This window comes from Taudactylus pleione, unplaced genomic scaffold, assembly GCF_031769625.1.
Source record: "Taudactylus pleione unplaced genomic scaffold, aTauple2 ptg000181l, whole genome shotgun sequence".
Lineage (NCBI taxonomy): Eukaryota > Metazoa > Chordata > Amphibia > Anura > Myobatrachidae > Taudactylus > Taudactylus pleione.
In genome coordinates this window covers 2,701,446-2,729,054 of record NW_028284583.1, presented here as the reverse complement: position 1 = coordinate 2,729,054, position 27,609 = coordinate 2,701,446, and the positions used below count along the sequence as shown (strand labels likewise).

Sequence of the window (27,609 nt, the reverse complement as noted above, 5' to 3'; positions counted from 1 at the left end):
ATCCTGGAAATATTTTTAAGATGGAAACGGCAGGACTGTGAGAGGTGCCGAATGTGTGGTTTGAAGGAGAGAGAGGAGTACAGGATAACTCCAAAACAGCACACTTTGGGGCTAGAGAAGATAGTTGTGCCATCAATTGATAATGAAATTGTGGGAAGTGAGGTTATGCGGGAGGGTGGGAAGATGATTAGCTCAGTCTTAGACATGTTAAGCTTAAGAAAGCACTGAGACATCCAGGAAGAGATAGCAGCGAGACAGCTGGAGGTACGAGTGAGGAGAAAGGGGTAGAGGTCAGGGGAGGAAAGGCAGATCTGAGTATCATCAGCACAGAGATGATATTGGAAGGCCAAAAGAGCGGATGAGTTCACCTAAAAATGATGTATAGAAGAATAGGAGAGTTCCAAGAACAGAACTTTGGGGAACACCTACTGTTAGTGGAAGTGGGGGGGGGGGTGTGAGGGAGTCATGAGAGGAGACAGAGAAGGAATGGTCAGATAGGAAGGAGGACAAACAGGAGGTAGAACAAGGGAGTGAAGGATTTGCAGGAGGAGAGTGGTCCACACTGTAAATAGCAGCAGGTCAAGGAGAATGAGCAGAGTAGTGGCCATTGGATTTGGCAGCAAGGAGGTCATTGCTGACTTTTGTGAGGACAGTTTCAGTGGAGTGGAGAGAACAAAAGCCAGACTGAAATGAGTCAAGGAGGGAGTGGGAGGAAAGAAAGGCGGTAAGGTGGTTGTAAACAATAAGCTCTAGTTTGAAGGCAAAAGATAGGAAAGAGATGGATCGGTAGTTGGCGAGTGTGTTAGGATTCAAGGGTAGATTTTTTTAAGAATTGGGGAGACAAAGGCATGTTTGAAAATAGAAGGGACCGTGCCAGATGAAAGGGAGAGATTGAGGTTGGCAAAATGGGAACAGGCAGAAGGAGAGAGGTAGCGGAGGAGACGGGAAGGGATAGTGTTAACGGTGGAGGTGGAAGGACCGGATGAGGCCCATGACCATCTCCAGATCCAGGGGAGAAGGATGTCAGAGTTAGTAAGATGAATGGGGAGGAGTGGTCTGAAAAAGGGGGATGGTGCTGAGGGTCTGGTGGGATAGGATGCCCTAATGTATGGAGTCAATTATAGATGTAAAGTCAGTGGCAAAGTCATTGGCAGAAAGCGAAGAGGGGAGGCAAGGAGGAGTAGGGCAGAGAAGGGAGTTGAAAGTGGTGAAGAGACGCCGGGGGTTTGAGGATCAGGAAGACATGAGGTTCATGAAATATGATTGTTTGGAGAGGGACAGGGCAGCACTGTAGGATAAGAGCTTAAATTTGAAATGGAGGAAGTCTGCCTTAGAGTGCGATTTCCTCTACTGTCTTTTGGCGGTTTGTACATAAGTAAATTACCCACTCAAGACCATCTTGATGTTCCTTGTAAGTCCACGGATGTATGGTGATTATCAGTATGTCTCTGATGCAAAACAGATTGTGACGTCCCACTGATCTGTACAAGGTCCATGCACTTATATGTTGCAGCTGTGGATACCGCTTACCCCTCAGGCATATTCTAGGATAAAACAGCAGTATATGCACTAGGCTTATGCTAGGATAAAACAGCATTATATGCGCCAGGCTAAATCTAGGATAAAGCAGCATTATATGCGCCAGGCTTATGCTAGGATAAAACAGCATTATATGTGCCAGGCTTATGCTAGGATAATACAGCAGTATATGTGTGGTCGCTTCTGTAGCATATACAGTATATGCTTAGTTTACGCCAACAGATTTGGCTTGACAGTGTTCATATACTGTAAATTATAAAGTTACAGTACAAAATATAATAGAAGGCATACATATATTATTAAATATTAAAGTTGCATTTACAGAATAAATATACACAGATGGCTATATAAAAAAAAATAAAAGTACTAATTAAATTCAAATAATATTATCATCATTGTCTTGACCTTTTAAAAATCAAGATGTAATGTAAGTATCAATTAAACAATGAAAATAGACTACAGCAGCCAATCTATTAATTTAAATAGTATCAGTGGTGGGATCTAGAAGTACTTAGCCAATCAGAAGCAGCTGCAGATCGCCTTCAGTGGCATTTTGCACTGGGGGTCAAGTACCCATAATATATATGCCTTCTGACAGCAGCAAATTAAGCCTGTGCTGTGGTCTGGCAAAGATGCTTGCACATGGACACACACTTACTGCACTCGGCCTAAACGTTCTAATTACAAAAAGACAATCAAATCTACATATACATGGAAGCGTAGGACGTTTGTGTGCGCAAGCCCAGTACAAAGAAGCATCTTTTACACAAAGATCTTATGAACAACTCTACTATAGCCCTATTATAGTTTGTCCTATCCTTGGTGTTCAATTACACAATCATTTGTTTTTTTTTACCACTGTAAAAGACGGCATACCCAACTCTCAGTTCTGCAGAATTAATAAAACATTCCAACATGAACAAGCGAGTAAAAGATTTTAGGGTTGTTTGCAATTGTATAGCTAATATATGGGAACTAGCCAAGGAACTCCTGATACGACAAAGGCAGTACAAATTCTATTCATCTACCAATAGCCTACCAATGCACAAACGTCTCAGATGTCACTTTGCAAGTTTTTGAGAACAGATTTATTTTCAATATAAAACAGAATAATTACAGATTTTCATTTCTTACATGTTTTCCATTTACATAAAACATACTGTGTGCATAACATACATATGTAATTGTATAAGTTTTACACATATTGAAGTTACAAAAAAATAATCAAAAACCACTTTTGAGAAGTTAATTTCTCCCTTTACATTTTAATATCTCACACTCTAGAAAAGTCACCTCAGCTGAATAAGTCCAGTGCTATACATATATTAATGTAGCATATTACAGAGATTCGCATGTGATATTCTCCAAAACTTTGGATTTTGAAGCAATGTGTTTTGTAGAAAATACACAGAATTGTAGTGTAATTTATGCCATGTTTTAGCCAGTTAGGTAACAAAAAAGTAAATTTCTTTTGAAATCTACTTTGTGTTTATATACAGTAGAAATGTTTTATTGTAAAGGTGTAATAATTTTGAATAATAAAATGAGAGAATCATATAATTGCAGATACTGATATTTAAGAGGCGTGGAATAAATGGATAAGAGAGGAAACCAGATCAAACAAATTAAAAATAATACTGGTTAAACTATACATACTGTTTATACTATTTTGGAGATTATTCATTTATTTCACAATGCAAACAAGGAATGTTTTTATACCTTTAGAAAAGACAGTGGGTTAATGTGAAAGTGTGTAATGAACTGCTGATTGTTATTGGAGGATTTATAGACACCACTGCATAAAGTCTCCAAAATGTACGTTGCTCCACTGTTTGCACCCTGTAATGATCTAAAAACAATAGAAGACTAATGTTACAATCCAAATTCCTGAAACAATTTTAATGCATGTAATATGAAAGCATGTATAAGAGCTAATGTGAAATAATATGCAATGGTAAAGTAAAAGTTTGTTATAAAGAGTATTGTCTCAGCCCTTTAAAATATTTAAACTTTGTTATGGCTGTGTAATCCGTAAATGTAACACAGCAAAATGACTTCATCTTCCTTTATGGTTATATTTACTTTTACAACTGTGTGCAATTTAAACAGATATGTATGTACTTTGTTTCTTATATAGGTGTGTTCCAGCTGGAGGAACTTGCTGGTCATATGCAGCCCTGAACAAATTAGCAGTACATCATTCACAACAGTGTAGAAGTATTACCTTCCACAAAATCAGCACACATTGATGACATACTCTGTTCTACTGTATTCTGATGATCCGATTAGCTACAGGTCATTCACTCTCTCCTCCCACTTAAAAAAAAAAAAAAAAAGTGCTCAGACCCTAATCAAATGCAACTTTGTGCTGTTGAACCGATCTGGTTTCTGGTTCTTCGATTGAATTTCTAGCATGTGGAGATATGCTAAATGCCACGGAAACACAAAAAAAAAAAATAGAATATTCCCAAAATAAAGTACATTTCAACTTATGCATATCCTTACAGCAGACTTTCTGGGAACAATTCAGTATAAATACTTAGTTGAAAAACAAAAACAATTGTTTGAGCAAAATGAAAGGATTGTACATTTGTACTGCATATATTTGCAAATAATGACAGATACAAAGCTGGCTAGTCTGATATCCTTTTAAAGGTTTCTAATATTACATGCACAAGTGCTCATCATACAGAGTTAGGTAGGTAATTTATTTATTTATTTTACTAATGGTAGACACCACCATATTTTTGATGGGTCATGCGGACACAGCCACACAACCTAGTTTTTCGGTTCTTAAGCTGAGTACACACTGGAGCAATATCGGGCTGATATGTACGGCCAATCTGCGCACTCCCGCGGTAGTTAACGATATCTTCTGGTCAGCTGTGCTGCACGGCTAACGATGATCTCACATGCGGCGGCGTTCATGGAAAGGAAGGACAGATTACAACGTTCTGATGTCTACCGCGGATACGATAGGTCAGCCTGTAGGCTGCCATATTGTCTGGGTAGACAGTCTACAGTGTACCCAGCATTAGGATTTAAAGTTCTCCAAGCTCTATGATGTGACATCACAGATATCAGAGAGGTGTACTACAGAATTTGGTAGGAACCCCAACATTCTGCTAGTTAGGGGGGACTGGATACATAAAAACAAAGTAATTTTCTTTTTAAGCACATGAGCTTGAGAAATTTAGTTTTAAACAAGGTATACCAAGAGATTAATTTATTTCCCACCATTACAGTTGCAATTTGATGAAGCTTGATTTAAGATCTTTAAGAACCACTGTTGAGTTAGCGTAAATTATCTGTCTTTCCAAGTGTACTCCATGAACAATCCTTTAAAAAGGTAACACACACACACAAACAAAAAACAAAGTGCTTTAAAATGTACTTATTGCCTATAGTGTCACCATAATTTCAGTAACTCCAAGGACATGGATAGGCCGCATAATGGATGCCTGTTAGTAAACAATAAGTAATCTTTAAAAAAATACATAAATTCAAGGCAAAATACACAAACAGTTGTAGTTTATGAAACTGGTTCTTGAAGAAAATAAAACACTGAGGTTTCAAAAACCGTTAAACACATTTCTGTTTTCATTTAGAATACCCACACATTGCATTATCCTTTGATACCAATATATGAATTCAGATACAGAATTTCTTTTGTGGTACTGTACTGTAGCTTTGCCATCTAACTAACAGCATGTTATATTATTAGGTTGGTGCATATACTATGAACTTGAAACGTTCTATATACTTCACTAAAACCCAAGACAAATACTTTCGAGCAGTGTTCTAGTGAAGACATTGTGGCCTACATGTTTAGAGGAACATTAAATTTAAGACCCTGTAGATTAATGTTGAGCAGACATATTCTAACTGGCGGCTGTTAGGAAAAGACTTTATGCAAATTGTTGTAGAATGGTACACAAAACAATATTGGTAAAGAAAAAGAAAGCCTTTACATTAAATTCAAATTACTGTAATGCTATAAGCCTATTGTGGGATACGGCAGACCATATCTGGGGATGGATGTAATAGACTGCGCATTGCAGACAGTCGCAAGATTTTGCCAACAGGGCTGCTAGATGTAATGCAGCGATAATGTGAAAACCAAAACCAACCTGGCAGGCTAGTACATTTACCCCATAGTTGGTGTTTATTAGCCTTTAAACTATGGTCTCTTTAATTACATAACAATGAACTAAATAACTATCCTTAACACTTTTAAGATAGCAAAGCATTGCTAATTCACCAGGCCTTGCTCCAAAGGTCGGTCCTCACAAAGTGACTGGTCTTACACTTTGTTGGAAATATAGCATAAGTAATAGAGGCAGAAAAAGCCAAGGAAAGTGGAGGGAAACAAAATAAAAAGTATTTGCAAGGCTTAGTAAAATCTTCAATGAGATAACTCTAACTACCTACACATTTCAATCGGTATAGTAGTTGTAGTAATAATTATACTAAAAATGTAATGCTTAGCAACTAAATTTGAAAAATAACAGTAGAAGTATAACTTTATAACAATTTTGATAAAGAAAATAATGATGGAAGACGTCTACCTTTTTATCTCTTTTAGAAAGAGAAAATAGATTATAAATAAAACAAAACAGAATAAAAGGTCTTGCTTGTGCTTAAATATTATTAATAATGTAGACATGTAAAGGAGTCAAACATTTTTTCAGCAAAAGAGAAACTAAAATTGATTGAGAATGCACAATATTGTTTTTATAACTCCTGATCCCTTTTCCTGCATTTACATTCAGATGGCAGTTACTGTAGTCTGAGATCTAGTTAACAGCTTGTGGAGGGCCCTCGGGTATCAGTGATGTGAACAGTGTGGTTATGAATGACCAAGCTGATGCCACAAGTCCAGGCCGTGGAACTGCTGGTGCCTCTTCCCCCCTCTCGCCAGCTCTATTTTCATTAATGCCTTCATCCATATGATGTTCCTTGAAAGAAATACAGCCTGTTACTACATTACATATCTTTAGTAAAAATAATATATATTATATTATATATACACATACTTACATACGGCGGGTAAAATAAGTGTTTACCACATCAACATTTTTCTCAGTAAATATATTTGTAATAGGGTTATTGTAATGAAATTGTCACCAAATGTCAGCAACAACCCAAGCAATCCACACATGCAAAAAATCAAACTATAGATATCCATAAATTAAGTTGTGTGTAATAATGTGAAATGACACAGGGAAAAAGTATTGAACACATGAAGAAAGGGAGGTGCCAAAAGGCATGGAAAGCCAAGACACCAGCTGAAATCTATCAGTAATTAGAAAGCAATCCTGCCCCTTGTCAGTGCAAATTAATATAAGCGGGTTCAGTCCCAACTGATAGCCTATAAAAAGGTGTCTCATTACCAAGGTGTCTCACAAGAAACAATCTCATGAATGGTAAAAGCAAAGAGCCCTCTCAAGACCTTCGCAACCTTAATGTTGCAAACCATACTGATGGCATTGGTTACAGAAGGATTTCTAAACTTCTGAATGTTCCAGTGAGCACTGTTGGAGCCATAATCCAGAAGTGGAAATAACATAATTTCACCATAAACCATTCACGACCAGATGCACCTCGCAAGATTTCTGACAAGAGGAGTGAAAAGAATCAGAAGAGTTGTCCAAGAGCCAAGGACCACTTGCAGAGAGCTTCAGAAAGACCTGGAATTAGCAGGTAAAATTGTTACAAAGAAAACAATAAAGTAATGCACTCAACCGGCATGGCCTGTATGCATGCTCACCAGTCAAAACTCCATTGTTGAAAAAAACCCATGTTGAAGGTTATTTAAAGTTTGCTGTACAACATTTGGACAAGCCTGTGAAATACTGGGAGAATAGAGTCTGGTCAGAGGAGACCAAAATGTAATTCTTTGGATGCCATAAAACACACCATTGTTGGAGGAGAAATGGCCCTGCACATCACCCCAAAAATACCATACCAACAGTGAAGTTTGGAGGTGGGAACATTATGGTGTGGGGCTGTTTTTCAGCATAAGGTACTGGCATACTTCATAAAGTTGAAGGAAGGATGAATGGAAAAATGTACCGAGACATTCTTGATAAAAATCTGCTGCCATGTACCAGGATGCTGAAGATGAAACGAGGGTGGACATTTCCACAAGACAATGATCCCAAACACACAGCCAAAGGACACTCTCAATTGGTTTCAGAGAAAGAAAATAAAGGTGCTAGAATGGCTCAGCCAATCACCTAACTTGAATCCAATTGAAAATATATGGAAAGAACTAAAGATCAGAGTCCATAGAAGAGGCCCACGGAACCTTCAAGATTTGAAGACTGTTTGTGTGAGAGAATGGGACAAAATCACACCTGAGCAATGCATGTGACTAGTTTCTCCATACAGCAGGAGTCTTGAAGCTGTCATTACCAACAAAGGCTTTTGTACGAAGTATTACATAAATTTCAGTAAGCGTGTTCAATATTTTTCCCTGTATCATTTCACATTATTACACAGAACTTAATCTATCTACATCTATGGTTTGATTTCTTTGCATGCGTGGATTGCATGGGTTGTTGCTGACATTTGGGGAAAATTTCATTAAAATAGTCCCATTACAAATATATTTACTGAGAAAAATGTCTGTGTGTTCAATACTTATTTTACCTGCTGTGTGTGTGTATATATGTATATACACACACATATATACATATATTGTACACACATATTATAATATATATATATATATATCATACATATACACACACACACACAGTTTATGTGCATGCAGGGTATGTGTCATCACTAAGTACCAAGTAATAATTTCAACAGATAAATTGATGGAACACCTAGTCCCCTAGCTGAGCGTATGTCACTGTCAAGCTTTCCGGTGACATTGTTATAAATCGGGTGCAATATCCATGCTATTCCTCTGGATAGAGGTTTTCTAGTGGGTGTTCGCTACCACTGACCGATGAGGAGGCGAACAGAATCCCCTTTGGATATGTAGAAGACGATGGCTTAATGGAGGGGCTTCTTTTAATCAAGTTAGCAGAGTTTCATCAGCAACTTGTGCTGCTCAACAGTAGCTTTCCTGTTTTGGTTTAAGAATGGTTTAGTTGCTTGATGGAAACCAATATATGCAACTCGTCCTGTAAACTATGACAAAGGTAAAAGGTGCTGGATGGCAAGGGTAAATGAATGCAAAGCTTCTAGGTTTAGCATGGAAATGTTATACAGGAGTAGAATGAAGCAGAATAATGTACCAGTTCAAGGAGATCATTGTTGTTTACTCTATCTCTGTTCACATCTGCTGCGTCCTCCTGTGCCCGTGCCTGGCCTTCCTCTTGTCTGAAAGGAAACCATCCAGCCTGGTGCCTGTGTATTAAAATCAACATGTAATTTTGAAACTTGAGATAGAAATTACTTTTCAAAACTTTTTTAATATTCAAAATATGTAAATTCATGACTTACTGAACATAACAATTTTTACATTTTCAATAAAGGGAATTAGTGGCAACAGGATTCGTAGGTAAAGATTTCAAATTGGCAGGTTGCCTCGCCTCCAGAGACGCAAAGAGGAAGCATGCACTCCTAGGGATCCCTATCATTAGTGTACGTGTAATGCTATAAACAGAGCCCTTATCTCAAAACCGCTGAAACAGCAAGAGATGTCATCTACTGACAAGGAAAGCAAAACATGAGATCTGAGGCATGAATGTTCAAAGCAATTCTGTTCACATTTGTATGAACAAACGTTTTAAGCCCGTTTTTCATACCACTAGCCACCTATCATAAATGGCTAAATTCGTCAATTACAGACCCTTTCTAAAATACTATTTGGGTGCTTTAATTCACCTTTGGCGCAATATTTGGGAAGATTTCTGAGAAGTTCAAAATTGCCGCCTAAATGGACTGTAAATGTGGAAGCCGTGTGCTGTTCACACTTATATGAAAAATGTGCAAAAATGTTCGATAGATGTTGGATAACATCTACTTTTTAGTGACCTGCTGTTTCTTCCAATAGGGATCTCTACAAACATGCAGTGCGCAATACGGACAGACAGGGAAGCTGGCAGTGAATGGGAGATACAGACTCCTGCTAAGTTTAGGTGTATGGGGTGGCACTTGGTACAAAGAACAGTAAAAAGGACTTCTCAGAATTTCCAATATTTCAGTTTATTACGAAACAGTCTTCAGGGATATATACAGTATGTAACAATGCAAGTGCTCACCTTATATCACCACCACCCTAAATACCACCAGGTGCTATCAATGAACACTGGCCATGTTTCCCATACTGTTCTCCACTGGCTCAGGTCGCGCAGGGCCCAGGGTTGGTGTGTACAACCACACATTGACACAACCAGTGGAGTATATAACACTATACATATACATGACATGAAAAGTGTACATATATTCTCAAAATATCACAAAAGCTAAGATGACAGGAGAGATCATACAAAGCAAACACTAGCAGGCAACTGGTGTATATAGGAAATATCAAGAGAGACAACTAAAGTTTAAAAGAACACTTTGGCTCATCACAGAATACTGACACCAGAGACTGCCCACCCTGTATGCGCTCTGCTTCCTCTTTTGACCCAGTCTCGAATAATGCCTCCATTAAATACTTTTCATTCATGCATAACACATACGTGGGGCATGACTGGAAAGCATCACTAAGGCATCACTCAAATTTATCCAAGGGTGAGTTTGTCACGCTCAAGAATTTGAGCAAGTATACCGACATCATTATTAGGCAGGAGGATAAGGAAGAGGGCATTGTGCTACAGGATCTTACAGACTACAAGATTGAAGCACATGCACAGTTATCGAATATGGCGGTATATAAATAACTCCTATCTGATCTTAACATATCATTCAAGAAAGAACATGACAGTGCTTAAAACGGTCCATTGAAGACCAATATATTACCCCGGGGACAGGTAAAGCGTTAAAAGAAGAATGGCCCATCACTCCCATTCTATATACAATACCAAAGATGAAAAAAAACCTGAATAAATCACTGGGCAGGCCAGTAATATCGACAAGATGGTCCCTTTACTACAAGGTATCTCAATCTCATATTATTTACTAATCCCATATAATGGAGAAAGACAAAATAGGACCCAATGCTCCAGAGAACACGCAAAAGAGAAAGGATTAATCCCAAAAGTTAAGTAGGCATGAGAGGTACACATCATACATTAAAAAGTGGTGTCATGCGCAAGAGCTTCCAAATTGTACCTGGAGGTCAAATGGAAACAAATAGTCAGGGAATCCTTAAGTTGAGGTAAAGGATACGGATATATGTAAGGTAGCCAAATGTTATCTGTTCTGTTAACCTACTTTTTTGCCGAGATCTTAGTCCAATCTATCATAAAGTGGAAAGAGGTCCTAGCAAATAGTAAGGTCATATCAGGGAATTGGGGGAAATCTATTATAATAGAATTGTTTTCTTGGCTACTGCCACCAATTTGGTGAGAAGTAGCGGTGTACCTAAGGAGAGAGGAGAGGAGGAAAAGAGAGGAGAGGAGGAAAAGCCCATTCTTTGGAGATTGTGAAGGATATATTCAAGGTGGTATTGATATAGTGTTGTAGCATAGTCCAAAAGGATTGTACTAGGGCATGGCCATAGACAATGGATTATATGTTGGCATCGAGGGTGGCGCATTTGTAACTGTTTGAAGCGGGAGATGCGCCCATGAGGTGTTTAAGTTTAGGGGTATAGGAGGCCCTGTCTAGATCTTAAGATTCATCTCAGTATAGGAAGTAAACACCAACTGTATATTAATTTTAAGCAAGAAGTAGACAACAGTCACTAGAGTGGTGTCAAGGGAGTCAGTGGTTCACTTGGCAATGACACTAATGAGAGAGTCTAAACATATTAGAGGGCGAGCAAAAGAATAAATATAAGCGGCAGAAAATGGGCCTGGCCGGTGGCAAAGCAGTGCACCATCCAGCCACAGGCCAAATCTTCAGTGTGGTAAAAGCTGGGTAAGGCGCGCTCTCTATATGGTGGGGCAGTGTGTAAAGTGCTTGGGTAAGAGTGATCTGTATGACAGAGAGACGTAGACGGTGGTGTTGGGTCAAGGTAATTTTATTGGTTTATGGTAGGTAGGCACAATGCTACTAGAGGGTAATTGACCCAGGAGCAGTGGGGGGAAGAGCAGGATGGGTGCACGGGGGGGAAGGTGGGTAGACCCTTTTAGGGGGCTCCTTTTCCATGCAGTTCTGGACCAGCACGTTGTCCCTGCTGGACCTTTGGTCGACAGTCTTAACGCCCGGCACAGTGTAGGTGGAAGTCTGGTAAGGATAGATGATGTGGCGGCGTCCCACAATTTGTACAACTTACCTACCGGTAGGTGCCTGTGTAGGCGTTGCGATTTGGGGGTGGTGGTCGGCAGTCTCTGATGGTATACAGTGGCAGGTTAGATGGCCGTTCTTGTTGTGCTGCAGCTACTGGTGCGGCTGTGCCCCGTGATGGTGGCACAGTTGGTCTTGTTTGCGCTGGCAGGGTGGGTCAGCGTGGTGGATGGAGCCTGGCTGGATGCGCAGGCTGCGGCAGGTCGGCGTCTCCGTGTTTAGGATGCGGGCCGGTACCTGCGTGTGTGCCACGTCGTGCAGCGGGACGGCCGGGTGAGGCTGTTCGGATGAGGGATGCCGTGTGTGTGCAGTGAACGCCGGCTCCTCGTGGTTCCTGCGGTGAGAGCTTTGGCAGAGCGGTTTGCACTAATCCTTCTCAGCCTCAATGTGCTTGGAGACTGAAAATGTCCTTGCTGCATGTAACATGAACCGTGGAGCATATAAGTTCGTAGGTAAGGTGTAACGCGTTTCTCCGCCTCTCTTGGAGTCTCAGCGGCTTCCCCAGACTTCCACCTACACTGTGCCGGGCGTTAAGACTGTCGACCAAAGGTCCAGCAGGGACAACGTGCTGGTCCAGAACTGCATGGAAAAGGAGCCCCCTAAAAGGGTCTACCCACCTTCCCCCCCGTGCACCCATCCTGCTCTTCCCCCCACTGCTCCTGGGTCAATTACCCTCTAGTAGCATTGTGCCTACCTACCTTAAACCAATAAAATTACCTTGACCCAACACCACCGTCTACGTCTCTCTGTCATACAGATCACTCTTACCCAAGCACTTTACACACTGCCCCACCATATAGAGAGCGCGCCTTACCCAGCTTTTACCAGTCTCTAAACTAGGTAGGAACAGGTACTCCTACCACAGGCGCAGCACTCTTACACCCCCTACCCCCATACCTCCAGATACACGCACATCCCCTCCCCCCACCTCTCTTCCCCCCCATTATTCTTTCCCTCTCCCTCCTGCCTCAAACCACCCCCACAGTCATATCAGTGAGCGCGGTTCACCACCCTTTATTCAAATCTTCAGTGTGTGCAACACCTGTTCTACATAACGCAGTGCCTGAAGAAATGGAAACAAAGGAATGGTTACTGTATATTGGGAAATTTCTCTTGACATTGGGAGCGTGTGAGGAGTTCAATGGTGCGGTCATGTAGAAACTGACAAATGGATCCAAACACCCCGGGAGTGCCAGGTATAAAATTTGGATGACGAATTACCTGGTGAAAAGGCAGGATTACCCATATATGGCAAAATATTGACCGAGTTATATTAAATTTAGAGGGCAAGCGAATCGCACACCATACTGAGCAGGTTGTGTATTAAAATATTGTCCTGGACTATAGAAGGTAGAGACATAGGATGTGTATGTAATAGGGAAATTAACCTAGCAAAGTGCCTGCTCCAGAGAAAGAGTTAAAATATATTAAATCCTCCTATCCAATCCACGGCAATTCTGTAATTAGCAGCCAGGACATACATTGTAATGCAAGGTAAGTTAATACCCCAAGCTGAGTAGGTTGCTGTAATTTGAACAAACTTCTGTAAGGCTTGGTTTAAGAGTCCCAATTATCTCCCGTTTATCAACAGTGACTGCATCTAAATAGTGCAAAGCAATCTAGGGAGGCAGTTCATCTTCAAAATAAATTACATTGACCAATATTTCGACAAGAGGAGACTTGGCGATTTGGAAAAATCAGTTAGTGTCTCCAAAATAATCAGGTTATAATTGAACTCATACAGTTTGGAGTGATCAAAATGCAGAGATATTTTATTCGGTGGGTCTCCCTCCAAAAGGAAAATGGAGCATCACAATCCTGTATCACCTCAGCGTAAAAGGCCAATGTTTGGGTTTTGGAAGAGTTTACCTTAAAACCCGCAATGGCTTCAAATTCATTAAGCTTGTTTAAGAAGAGAGGAATGGCTACTTTTGGATTGGCAAAGTACAGCAACAGGTCATCGGCAGATGCAGAGAATTTAACTTCAAAAATGACCTATAGAAATACTGTGCAATTCTCTCATCTTCACAAAGTGTCTCAACAAAGAATCTAAGGTTAAATTAAATAATAAGGGAGAGAAGGGGCAACCCTGCCTGGTACCTATAAATCTTAAAAGCGCACGTGTTCTGGGAATGAATGGTCAGAACATAATGCTTTAAACACTATAAAGTCTGGTCCAAACTTCTGGTGATGAAATATGGGGAAAAGATTAAACCAAAACACCCTGTCAAAGGCTTTATCCGCATCACAACTCACTATGAGATTTCCCTTCCTCCCAGTTTGAGGAGTTGCAATCTGCACAGCAAGGAGAGTATGCATGTTACGCATTGAGTGGCAACCACTAGCAAAGTCTGTATGGGCAGGGTAACCACTAACTAAGGCATTAAGAAACTAATGTTGGGTCTTTAACAGATTTGAGAAGGATCTCAAGGGATGTAGTTGGCATCCCGGTATTCAGAATCCTGACGAGTCAGAATGCCGACAACTTGTAAAGGTAAGTATGAAGGTTATGCTACGGGAGGGGGCGTTAAGGTTGGACTGCGGGGGGTAGGGTTGGGCTGCAGGAGGAAAGGGGGGTGTTAGGGTTGGGCTGCAGGAGGGGGGGGTTATAGTTAGGCTTTGGGATTGGTGGGTTAGGATTAGGGTAAGGGTTAGCCTAAAAATACTTACCGAATTTAGCCAGAATTCTCACCGTCGTGATCCCGCAGCCAACCCGATTACAATACAGGCAGGATTTAAGTCAGAGGGAGCAGAGTTGCCACTTAAAATGGAATTATATAGTAGAGGTGTGGGGGAAAAATATGGGGGGAAAGAAGGTTGTAGTATGCTGCAGTTAGCCCTTCTGGCACTGGCATTTTGTTGTTGATTTAATAATTGCATGGACACAGACACTGTGCTGGGAATGCCACTGGGGGCTGGGATTGGAAGTGTCAATGGAGGCTAGGGCTAGAAGTGTCACTGTGGGCTGGAATTAATGAAATTATGATTTACTAATAGAGACATAGGGAGGGGATTGGGGAGGTGATAATTTGTGGTATAATGTATAAAGGGCACACATGTGTAAGGGGCATTACTGTGTGGCATAATGTGTAAAATGCATTACTGTGTGGCATAATGTGTATACGGGCAGTACTAATGTATGGCATGATGTGCAAGGAAATAATGTGTAAGGACCATTACTGTGCGGCATAATGTGTAAAGGGCATTAATGTGTGGCATAATGTGTATAAGGGCACTACAAAGATGTGGACTAAATTGTAAGGACCATTACTGTGTGACATAATGTGTACAGGGCACTACTGTGTGACATAATGTAAATTGGATGTACTATAGTGTGGCCATGCTACCTACCTAAAAGACCACACCCCTTTTGGGGGCTCACGTCTGCAGCGCGCACTGTCCCGGTTTACAATAGGGGGGCGCCAATGCTCTTTCTGGCACAGGGCACCAAAATGTCTAGTTACGACTCTGTGTCAGGGGTTAGGTGAATAGAGGTGATGCGCTTCAGGAATGAGTGGGACCAAACTAGATTTGCTAAAAGTTTTCCGGAAATGTAAACCTCTGGTGGAAAGACTTCTTATGGTAAACATGAGCAATGATATGACCCTGTATAACAGGTTTAGAAGCGGACCAGAAAAGGTGGATATCTTGGGTGGCTATGCTCTATACATTATCATCCAAATAAATTCTGAAAACGCCATTCAAGTTGTTGTTTAAAGTACTCTGAAGAGGCTAAATAATCAGGGAAACACTAATTGAACAAAGAGTTGGGGATGTCAGATTGAGGGTGAGCCACACTGGAGCATGGTCGGAGGTCAAGATACTTTCAATACCAGAAACCTCTATCCTGTGGAGCAAGGCACCAGATACATACCAATGGCCTAACCGAGAAAATGTACAGTGTGGGTGAGAGTAGAAAAAATATTCTATGGAGACTGGGTGTAAATATCTCCAAAAATCTTTCAAATTTAAAGGAGTCAGTGGGGAGTGAACCCCTGATCTATCTAAGACAGCCGACACTGTCACAATAAAAATCACCCCTAACACAAGCTTAACTAGGGATCCTATTCTTAAGAAAATGTACACACACAGCTCTACAAAGATTGGGTCTATACTCACATGTACACAAGAATCATAGCTCCCATCACCATGACAAAGCGACTGAAGGACGAATAGAAGTACACTATGCTGAGGAGAATAGCTGCTCGGGACACTGTGTACATCCAGTCAAGCCAATCACGGTTAATGTCTTCTTCGTTCATTACAGGACCTCCTTGAGCATTCATTTGGACGTTCTGATTCACCTCTGGTACAATGTTTGGTGCTGCTCTTGGAGGATTTGGAGGGGGGTGGTCAGAGTTTATTATGGCAGTTGCAGCTGGCTGTGCTGCTGCATTACCAAGTGTTGCTTGGCTGGAGGTCACTGCTTGACTACATGATTAAAAAAAGGGGAATAAATGTTGTGTTTCCACAATAGGACAACATATATATTAATGCTTTTGATTTGTGATGCAAACCAAATACTGAAATACAAAGCAAACCCCCACTGATGCAAGAGACACACTGAATGGGAAAGTTACAATTTAATGTCAAATACTTTTTAAACAAATAATAAAATACAAATTTATATTATGTTATATATTCTATGTGGGCTTTGCAGTTTGACAATACATACAATGCATCTAGTGCTGTCATAAATTGCACTCCAGCAAGGATATGTGAATGAGCCCTCAAGCTTGTAACATCTATATTCTGATTTGCTCTAAAATGTACTTTCGAGCCACCATCAATAATAAAACAAGATGTTGTTCCATTTATTAACTATAACATGCTAGAGGGTAGTAAAGAGGTGACACACACAGAAATACTCTGTTGGAAAGGATGTAATGTCAAAAGTAACACTGACCAATTAAAAGTCACAGCAAATTCAGTGTATAATGAAAATTATATATATATTATATTATATTTTATATATATATATATATATATATATATATATATACATACACACACACTCTCCAGCTTTGCCAGCACTCCAATACTATATGTAATAATAACAACTTGCTCCTGTGCCCGAATCCAATCATGCATCCTCCAAGAAAAACGGCACTAGGAGACCACCAGCATGCAAAAAAATACTTGTATTGAAACTATCAACATTTCGGGGATGTAGACCCTCGTCAGGACCAAAGACATTTTTGTATTGCTTGTCTTTGGTCCTGACGATGGGGTGACAGCCCCGAAACGTTGATCGTCTCAATACAAGTGGTTTTTTGCATGTTGGTGAACTCCTAGTGCCGTTTTTCTTGGAGGATAGTATAATTATATATTGTATACATTTATACAGGAAAGTTTTACATAAAACCCAAATATCTTATACTAAAATACTGTGGTACTGTACAATTAATCTAATTAGAATACCTTGAGTACCCCCCACAGAAGACAGAATACATGCATACTACTAGTCAAAAGTTTTAGAATGCCACTTTCCCAGTTTTTATTGATATTTATGCAGTTTAACACCTCAATGACTTCTGAAATTACAGCATAAACAAAACAAAAACAATTGTAAATGAAAAATAAATCATAAAATCATTTTGTTTAACACATTGGTATCTATATTTTTGACTCAAAGTAGAAACCTTTTGCAGATAACACCACCGGACACATTCCTGGCATTCTTTCTACAATAAAAATCATACATTGTTCGGGAAGTTCTTCCTAACACTTTTGCAGATGTTCCCACAAATGTGTTGCGCTTGTTGGTTGCTTTGCTTTCACTCTTCTGTCCAGTTTATCCCAAACCATCACGATGAGGTTTAAGTCAGGAGACTATGCTAGTTATTCCATGGATTTGAGGCCTACAGCCTTGTTTTTTTCCCTTGAATGTTGTTTTGACTTAAAAGGTATATTTTGGGTCATTATCTTGCTGTAGGAAGAGTCCTTGACCAACCACTCGTAGACCAGAGGGTATTGCATGGCGCTGCACAATGCTCTGGTAGTCCTTTTGCTGCAGGGTGTCAATCACCAACCTCAGATCCAGCAAAAGAGCCACAATCATGCTTCCTCCTGCATGTTTGACATTTGGTGTCATAAGGGTTCATTTACTAAGCAGTGACTTGCTTCCCATTGTATTTAAGGTCAAAATGTAAAAGGACAATGCTTTTAATATCAAAACATGGGTCGTTCTGCTTTTAAAAGCATTGAATTGTGAATTGTGGGCCAGAAAGCAGTAGCTAAATAAATCCCACACTGAGGAACGATCATTTTGCCTATTCGACAGAGTGCAAAACTCTGCGCGATGAGCCAAACAATTAAAATTTTGATTCACTGGTCCATAAGACCTTCTTCCAGTCTTCAGTAGTCCACTGACGGGTCTTCATGGCCCAGGAAAGCCTCTTTGCTCAACGCTGCAGAACAGCTTTAAACTTCTTAACCCATTACTTGTTCCCTGAAATTATAACTTTGAAACTTACATTACTTTTATACCATTTCAGTGGATTTGAAATGCCACAGTTTCAATAAAAAGTAGAAAAATGTAAAGGGGGGGTTTCTACAACTTTTGACCAGTTGTGTAGGTATGTATGTATGTATGTATGATATACACACAGAAACACACACTCACACGTTACTTGGAATTACCAGCACAACTACCTGTAGAAATCAGATAAATGTAATACTGCAGCATGTGAAATAGCTATATAGGAGACTGTTTCCCAGCTTTCTATCAAACAATATTCATAAGTTAAAACAAATCAGAAATATGAAATGGTTGGTGATGGGTGCAATGAAATGACCTATAACCTAATATAATCATCCATGAGAGGAAAGGAAGCAGCTTACTATTGCATGTAGTACTGTCTCGCATACATCTGCTGCCACCACATCATTTGCAGAGGGCTGAAGGCCGAATAAGCTGGAAACACAGCCGGTGCTCCTTGCCCAGGAAGAGGATTTCCCACATGTCTACAAGTGAATCACAAGTTATGTTTCAGTAAATACACAACCAATTCTTACACAGAACAAATTAACTATTTGTTTGCCCATCAACAATAAAAGCACAATGTTAAAATAAAATGCCCCAAATTACATTTTCAACATGACAGTTCATGAAGTATTAGGAATTCTACAACAATAATCTTTACAAAAAAAAAAAAGCATTGAAAGTATTAGATTATCTGACTTACTGCTGTCTATTGTAGGACAAGGAGTGGCTGTACATGGCATCCATATATGTATGAGAGGTATGGCGAGGTCTCAGACTGTCTTCAGTTCTAGGGTTTGATGAAGTGGACGGCATATCCTGGCTGGTAGATGCAGGAGAAGATCCTGAGTGTTCTGAACTCTGGAATAAGTCACATCTAGTTATTATTTTGCAGAAGTAGCAGGTGTAAAATGTAAGTTATCGTAAGAAGAAACCAGCTTCCAATCACTTTGTAAAAATACTCACTTAAAAGGCGATTACTTCATATGTAGTTTTTTTTGTTAATTTTCTGGTCATGTTAAATCTTCCCGTGGTGGGAAAATGGTTTTCCACCTGTGCTTTGGGAGGATCACAGTACAATACTTTACTTGGCTTGCTGCTGTAGCATTATCTGATTAGTCATTATGGCTGTGTTACATCACTACAGTCTATGATGCCATCTGCCTATTCATGAAGGGCTGCAGTTGCATGTTTGAGAATGTCAGCAATATGCACACATATTGTTAGCTGACAAAGGAGCGCTAGTTTTTTATTTTTACCCAATAATTATTATGTCCTGTTTGACACCAGCAGCCTCCCATAAAGTCCTCACCTATGCTACAAGTCTCCTAAAGGGAAGAATTAAAAAGCACCCTAAAATAAAATGTATTCTATGATCGTCCAAATGTACGAGGCCCATCTTACATTTACACAATTCCACATATGATTGTTATTGACACTAAATAAGTGCACAAAAAAATATGGAAACACATCTGAGGTTTAAATAACATTATGTAAAAAGTAATTTTCACAATTTTCTAACACCCCTTTTCCAATGCCAGCAATGACCCGGGTGTTTGCACAGGAGCACGCAGCAACCCAGGTTAATTTACTGTGTGAAAGGGCAGGGTTGAAATAAGCCGGGTCGAGTCACCATGAATTTCAAACCTGGTCACGAGCAGGGATGAACGCGGGTTCAACTCGGCTCGTGAAGCAGTGTTAACAGGCAACCCGGGTCCCGTTCTCTGCATAGGAAGAGCCGGCACTTGAAGATGAGATCATCTCCAAGCGCCAACTCATCACGTGACGCTGATGGCGTCATCGACCTGGCATTAGTGCCGGGTCGGGCCGCCTGTCTGAGTGTGAACATCATCCCGGGTGCGACCCGGCAAACTAGTGGAAAAGGGGTATAAAGCAATTTTCGACTGAAGGAAACCTATTAGTCTGCAAAGACATTGTTTTTTATATTAAGAGAGATTTATTTTTTTATTCTGAAGTAAAGGTGTATTACAAAAGGGGAAAACAGGCAGAATAATACAAAACTTTTTCACGATTCCTACAATTCTTACTTATACATAAAATGTTTGAACAGTTCTGTATTGTCATCATTAATAATTTTTGACAGACCTCAAGCTGATCTTTAAAAGACAAGGCCAGGAGCAATAGGGGGCACACACTTCAATAAATTGCAACAAAATGAAAATTAAAGCTGCAGGTGCACATACTATTTCAGTGCATGCTTGCCTACTTTTGAAAAAGCATTTCAGGGCGATTGTGAAAGCAACACCTATGAGCATGCGGTAAAGTGGGCATATACTGCTACATCAAATGTAAATGAGCCTCAAAACTGAGTGCCTTATAACCATTTCAGGGAAATTATACTAAAGATCCAATTTGAATGTACTGTATGTATATATATATATATATATATATATATAATGTTTTTTGTATATATATAGAAAAAAAAATTATATATATATATATATATATATATATATATACATACATACATACATATATATATATATACATACACACATACATATATATATATACATACACACACACACACACACATATACACATACATGCACTCACACACACTACGGTTCTGTTTGCTAAGCGCGTTAGAAGACTAATGGATGATTAGAAAACCCTTGAAAACCCTTGTGCAATTATGTTAGCACAGCCGAGAATGGGTTTGCTCATTAGAGAAGCTATAAAACTGGCCTTCCTTTGAGCTAGTTGAGTATCTGGAGCATCACATTTGTGGGTTCGATTATACTCTCCAAATGGCCAGAAAAAGAGAACTTTCATGTGAAACTCGACAGTCTATTCTTGTTCTTAGAAATGAAGGCTATTCCATGCGAGAAATTGCCAAGATACCGAACATTTCCTATAACGGTGTGTACTATTCCCTTCAGAGAAGAGCACAAACAGGCTCTAACCAGAGTAGAAAGAGAAGTGGGAGGCCCCGGTGCACAACTGTGCAAGAAGACAAGCACATTAGAGTCTCTAGTTTGAGAAATAGACGCCTCACAAGTCCTCAACTGGTAGCTTCATTAAATGGTACCCGCAAAACGCCAGTGTCAACGTCTACAGTGAAGAGGCGACTCTGTGATGCTGGTCTTCTAGGCAGAGTGGCAAAGAAAAAGCCATATCTGAGACTGGCCAATAAAAGGAAAAGATTAATATGGGCAAAAGAACACAGACATTGGACAGGGGAAGATTGGAAAAAAGTGTTATGGACAGATGCCATCTGTCAAGCATGGTGGAGGTAATATGATGGTCTGGGGCTGCTTTGATACTGATAAAGTTGGGAAATTTGCACAAGGTTAATGGGATTTTGAATAAGGAAGGCTATAACTCCATTTTGCAACACCATGCCATACCCTGTGGACAGCGCTTGATTGGAGCCAATTTCCTCCTCCAACAGGACAATGACCCAAAGCACACCTCCAAATTATGTAAGAACTATTTTAGGGAAGAAGCAGGCAGCTGGTATTCTGTCTGTAACAGAGTAGCCAGTGCAGTCACCAAATCTCAACCCCATTGAGCTGTGGTGGGAGCAGCTTGACCGTATGGTACGCAAGAAGTGCCCATCAAGCCAATCCAACTTGTGGGAGGTACGTCAGGAATCGTGGGGTGAAATTTCTTCAGATTACCTCAACAAATTAACAGCTAGAATGCCAAAGGTCTGCCATACAGGAATTGCTGCAAAAGGAGCATTCTTTGACGAAAGCAAAGTTTCAAGGGCAAATCATTATTTCTAACCTTGCCAATGTCTTGACTATATGTTCTATTCATTTTGCAACTCATTTGATAGATAAAAGTCAGTTTTCATGTAAAACACAACATTTTCTGGGTGACCCCAAACTTTTGAAGGGTAGTGTATGTGTGTGTGTATAATATATATATATATATATACACACACTTCATAATGCTACTATTTCAGGGACAGTTGGCAAGCATGGTCCAGTGATAGGCAGTTCGGGGGCTGCACTGGGTAGTCCTTTAACCTTCAAAAGGTGCCTCATTACTCTTAAGCTGTGTAAACACCATACAATGGTGCAACTCAGCGATGCGGATACCAATGTAATGAAAAATCGCACGCGTCGTACACACACTGCACAATCCGCTGTATGACAGTGCAGTGTATCATTACACGCTGCATGTAAATACACTGCATCAGTCCGTGCATAGGCCCTCATTCAGAGCCGTACGCTCTGAGCAGAGCGCACGCTCTGAATGAGGGCCGCCCTCCATAATTATTGAGCGTCCTCCTGGACGCTCGTATAGCTGTGGGTCACCACCCACAGCATATACGAGCGTGCAGTTTGATGGCCGCGATGGTCTTGACCATCGCGACCATCGCCACTGCGAGCCGGAGCCTGCGGTTGAGTTTTTCAACCGCAAGGCCCGGAGTGATTTTGGCTCTATCAGAGCCAAATTCACTCCCACTGACATCACTAGTGATGTCAGTGGGCCGGCTTCTGACGGTAGGCGTTCCCTTGGGAACGCCCCCGTCAGGGAGGCACGCCCCCGGCACGCCCACCAAAGGGGGCGTGCTGTCAATCAACATCGACAGCACGCCCCCTTTGATCAGACACAATGAGCGAAGGAAAGTCCTTCGCTCGTCGCGTCTGGCGCATGCGCACGACGGAGCTCCCGCCGTCGTGCGCATGCACAGTGCACAACATCGACCCACTTGCGAGCGGACAGCCGCTTGCGAGTGGGTCTGAATCAGGCCCATAGTCCCATCTGCCATGCAGCATAGCAAATGGGACGATGTGATGAACAACGACGAATCAGGAGTACACACTATACGATGTGTACGATATACTACTCCAAACTGGAGGGCTGTCTGTTGCCCATCACTGTCCTAGTGACTTTGGTAATATTAGTAGCTAATGTGCCTAAAGTGACTTCCCCAAGAAGTGGCAACAATTCCACCTTTACAGTATCCCTGTTTCATGGACAGCAGGTTCAAATATCCCCATGCCCATTACATAACATTCCCCAGCTAGTCAACCTGTGTTATCTCCCATGATTTTGGTGTTTCCAACTAAATTGCATCCCAACAATCACAAATGTCTGCCTTACAAAAAATTGCATTTTTAAACGCCAATATAAAATATCAACAATAGGGATAGGAATGAGTAACAAATGTTTTTTTGTTTTTTCAGCTCCTGGTGATCAATCTCTCAACATCACAATACTTACTGCTCTACTGCTGGTGCTTGCAGTTCCAGTGCTCTCTCTTCTGCTGCTTGGTTTGGGAGAGTTTGGAGGTGTCCTGGAGGCACATACTAAATGAACCATGTGATATTCATCTTGCTGCAAAGAAAAATCAGAATAGTGTAGCTTGCATACAGAAAACATATCACTTTTGCCATGAGCTTTGAAAAAAGCATGATATTTACAGAAGCATGGCATAGATTATCACAATTCAAAATAACATTTTATTTACATTCTACTATAAATTATGTTTGTTCAAAAACAAATGCATAGACGTGTGGTTTTAATGCGAAACCAGTGACTTTATTACATTACAGCAGTTACATTTATGAAAACTTACACCGGTTTCACTGGACAGTAACCCCCACATACCATTAGATGAAATTACAGTCGTTACACTACATAGGGTCTCACCACTAGCAGTATGCTATCTGTGTTTTGGTGGGGAGACTCCTTACCACCATCACCACAAATAAAGGAAATAAGGTAGGAAGAAATGGAGCAACGGTGGACAAAAAGCATTTTTCTGGGTTTTATATGGCTGTCACAGAGCTATTGTACTGGCAGACCTGGCTGTATATGGTAGACATGGCACTGTGGCAGAAATAAAGCTGAAAGACGAGGTGGGCATGAAGCTCCTATGATGAATATGTATACAGTGAGTGTGGGTTGCCTAAAAAAAAAAAAATACATTTCCATGACCTTTACATTTCAGCATGCAGAACTCTGAGAACATGGGATTTGCCATGTAATGCATGTTCTATTTCCACCTTATGATCTCTTTATGGTATCGAACCACTACCTCATACCTAAATACATTCTTTTTCCTTCTAAATTCTGCATTTATCAGGTATGATTTGCATCTTCCAGCAATTTTGTTTATTGTTATTACCTCGGGAAATGAAAGAATAGCTCCTCTCTGGATACTTTTGTATCCAATAAAGAAAGCAGAGAACCAATTTAAACATTGTTCGCTATACTATATATCATGCTATGTAAGCAATGTGGTGTACAGTGCATGCAATTTACGATTCCTTACTCAAACCCATGTACCACATGCTATCCAACGCCCCTAACCATGTCAGTTTCAAATGTGGCCTTAAATGTCTTAGGACCGTATTGAATTTGAGGGGAAAAGCCGGAATCGGCTAAAAAGTTTCGCTGATGACATTTCGCCAGGCGGAAAAGTATCGCCGTATTCAATTTGAAAGACTTTCCGCCTAGGCTGAAAGTCAATGCAAAGTAATAGGCGGAAAAGTGTCACCTATGAATAGCAGGCGGAAAAAAGTGCAGAATTGGGGTTTTGGGGTGCAACATTGCGGGAACCCCGGTGCAGCCTTCAGACAGTCCCCCAAAGGTAAACTGCGTTAAAATAAAAAAAATAAAGAAACACAACACCTCAAAAAATCACTTACATTTTGGGGGTGAAAAAAAAATGTTAAAACTATCGAACTAGACTCCAGGGGGGTCCCCAAGTATGCACCAGGTGTTTTTTTTCATTGCAGGTGGATTTTTCACGTTTTTTTTTCAACTTTAATTTAGCAACTTTTAAATATGCTGTCCCCCATTTTCAAGTACCCCAAATTTGCTGGGATAAGTTATTTTCTGCAAAAAAACCTCCTAAATACAATTCTTCACCACTAATGCAAAACGCTATTTAGCAGCTACTGAGCCCGTTTAAAAACACCAAATACTTTCAGCAAGCCAAATCGGGGGTCACCATAGGGAACCCCCATGTCAGAGTATATTTTGGGGGGTGTCAGGCTGATTTCCCCAAATCTGACATGACTTTCCACTTGTTTCAGTTTCGCCGGGTCTCGTTTTCGCGTACTTTCAAATTGAATACGGGGATACGCGCACGATACTTTTCCGCCTGCAAAACATGCGATGTAGGCGAAAAGTCCAGGAGGCGGAAAAGTATCGCGGGTCTGCTCAAATTGAATATGGCTCTTAGTTGGAGATCATGACAAGCAAAGCTCAGACACGTCAGCATGACTGGTTTCTCTGCTTTATTTCCTCCTTCAAACTCGGATTTACAAGGCAAATTGCAACCATAGCAGCTCCTATAGAAGCTTGTCACAGATCGTTTGTTTATATTTACATAGTACTAGAATATTCCACAATGTTGTGCAAATCTGGATCATTCAGCATGAACTGCAGTCCCCCACAAAATACAAAGCAACAACATCATGTGGAATATGCAACATTCATCCAAATAGAAAAGTACACACAAGGTACATACTGAATGACAAGAATAAACAGCAATTATATGGTTAGCTCCAACATTATATATATATATATATATATATATATATATATATATATATATATAATGTGTATATCTCATAATGGCTTCAGCATAGATTTTACATCCTAACTCTTCGGATTGGGTTTTCTCTATTTTACTTTGTGTTCTATTCAAGCTCAGTTAGCACCTCTGATTGTATGCTGGTGATTAAATCAAGTGATCGCAAGATCTATTTATTTATCAGCAGACTGTTCATCACTGCAGTACATTGATCAAATACGGTCATAGCGTTTATTTTATGAACAGCACAGTATATGATTTTGAAATCTGTATAAAATTACAAGGTTCATCTCAATGTTTAATTGACTTGAATGCACTTACGAATCACACAAAATGAAATGTAGGCCTATATTTACTAAGAGGCGGGTTTTCAAAGACCGATTTTCAGCGGTTTAACCTGCGGGAGTTAAAGTGGCAATAATATTGAATATTAAACCACTGCATTCAATATTATTGGTGTTTTAAATTCTGCAGAATAAACTGCCAAAAATGTCTGGCTTTGAATATTTGCTGCTTAGTAAGTATAGGCCAAAGACTGAGCTGGCAAGCCTATATTTAGTTTTATGCTGGGTATACACTAGACGATATGTCGTCTGATCCGACAGATTGGAGCTACGTATCGGACACATTGTCTAGTGTGTACCCACTATGTCGTTGACTATGCGCGCTCCAGCGCATAGTCGGCGACATTCTCCGTCAGCCCTACATGCAGGACCGACGAGGGATGTCGTTTACGAGTGTCATGCTGCCGAATGCAGTATGGCCCAGACTGTCCCTGCACGCATCGGCAAGTGTGTATGCACTTGCCGATGCCAGCTCCCCCGCCAGGACCCATCGCTGCCAAGGTCAGGCTGGGTTACACAACGTCAAATGCAGTGGTTCTCAAACTCGGTCCTTAGGACCCCACACAGGTCACGTTTTCCATGTCAGCCAGCAGGTGCACAGGTGTATTCATTACTCACTGACACATTTTAAAAGATCCACAGGTGGAGCTAATTATTTCACTTGTGATTCTGTAAGGCGACCTGGAAAACATGCACTGTTTAGGTCCTGAGGACAGAGTTTGAGAACCTATGGTCTAGTGTGTACCCAGCCTTAAGCTGGCCACACACTAGACCAACTTACATCCATCCAACCAGCCAACTAGTTGATTGGTTGGAATGAAACTCTGGTAAGGGATGAAAGCAAATGACAATCAGCAATTTGCTCCCAAATGTCAGAAAATGGACTAAAAATTGTTGTTTGAACAAACTATTTTGATCAAACATTTAACAAACTTGTCTGACTACCATTTTCATCAGTTTTCTGGCATTTAGGAGCAAATTGCTGATCATTTACTCCCAGACATTACCAGATTTTCATTCCAACCAATCAACTAGTTGGCTGGTTGGATGAAAGTTGGTCTAGTGTGTGGCCAGCTTAAAAGTGCTACCTAATTAGCCCGGCAGCCTTAATCATGTGTATTATTCCCAACAACTAAACATACATATAAAAACAAAAAGGTACAATTAAATGATTCTTCGGTATATGTAAAATCACAGATTAATTTAGTGCATTATGCTGTAAACATTGAGGATAAAGTAATAACTCGTATAAACAGCATATCCATGTTTTTAAAATGCCAAGTTGAGCTACAATTCATGTGGGTATAATATAAGAGAGATCTGGAGAATCCTGTTTTTTGACTACACGGAAAATCAATATG

General features: G+C 40.4%; 1 protein-coding gene across 2 annotated transcripts in view; it reads right to left on the bottom strand.

Annotated features, from left to right (window-relative positions):
* Positions 1 to 2,660: 2,660 nt before the first annotated feature.
* HERPUD2 (HERPUD family member 2) overlaps positions 2,661 to 27,609 on the bottom strand; it is a 60,874-nt gene continuing 35,925 nt past the window's right edge. For both annotated transcript variants that reach the window (XM_088476036.1, XM_088476037.1), the window contains exons 4-9: positions 23,582 to 23,695; positions 19,083 to 19,240; positions 18,739 to 18,861; positions 16,015 to 16,326; positions 8,793 to 8,904; positions 2,661 to 6,497 (exon numbers count right to left, since the gene is read on the bottom strand). In XM_088476036.1, the coding sequence (XP_088332162.1) occupies positions 6,336 to 6,497; positions 8,793 to 8,904; positions 16,015 to 16,326; positions 18,739 to 18,861; positions 19,083 to 19,240; positions 23,582 to 23,695 (981 nt within the window). In that variant the 3' untranslated portion in view covers positions 2,661 to 6,335. The remainder of the gene's footprint in view (positions 6,498 to 8,792; positions 8,905 to 16,014; positions 16,327 to 18,738; positions 18,862 to 19,082; positions 19,241 to 23,581; positions 23,696 to 27,609) is intronic.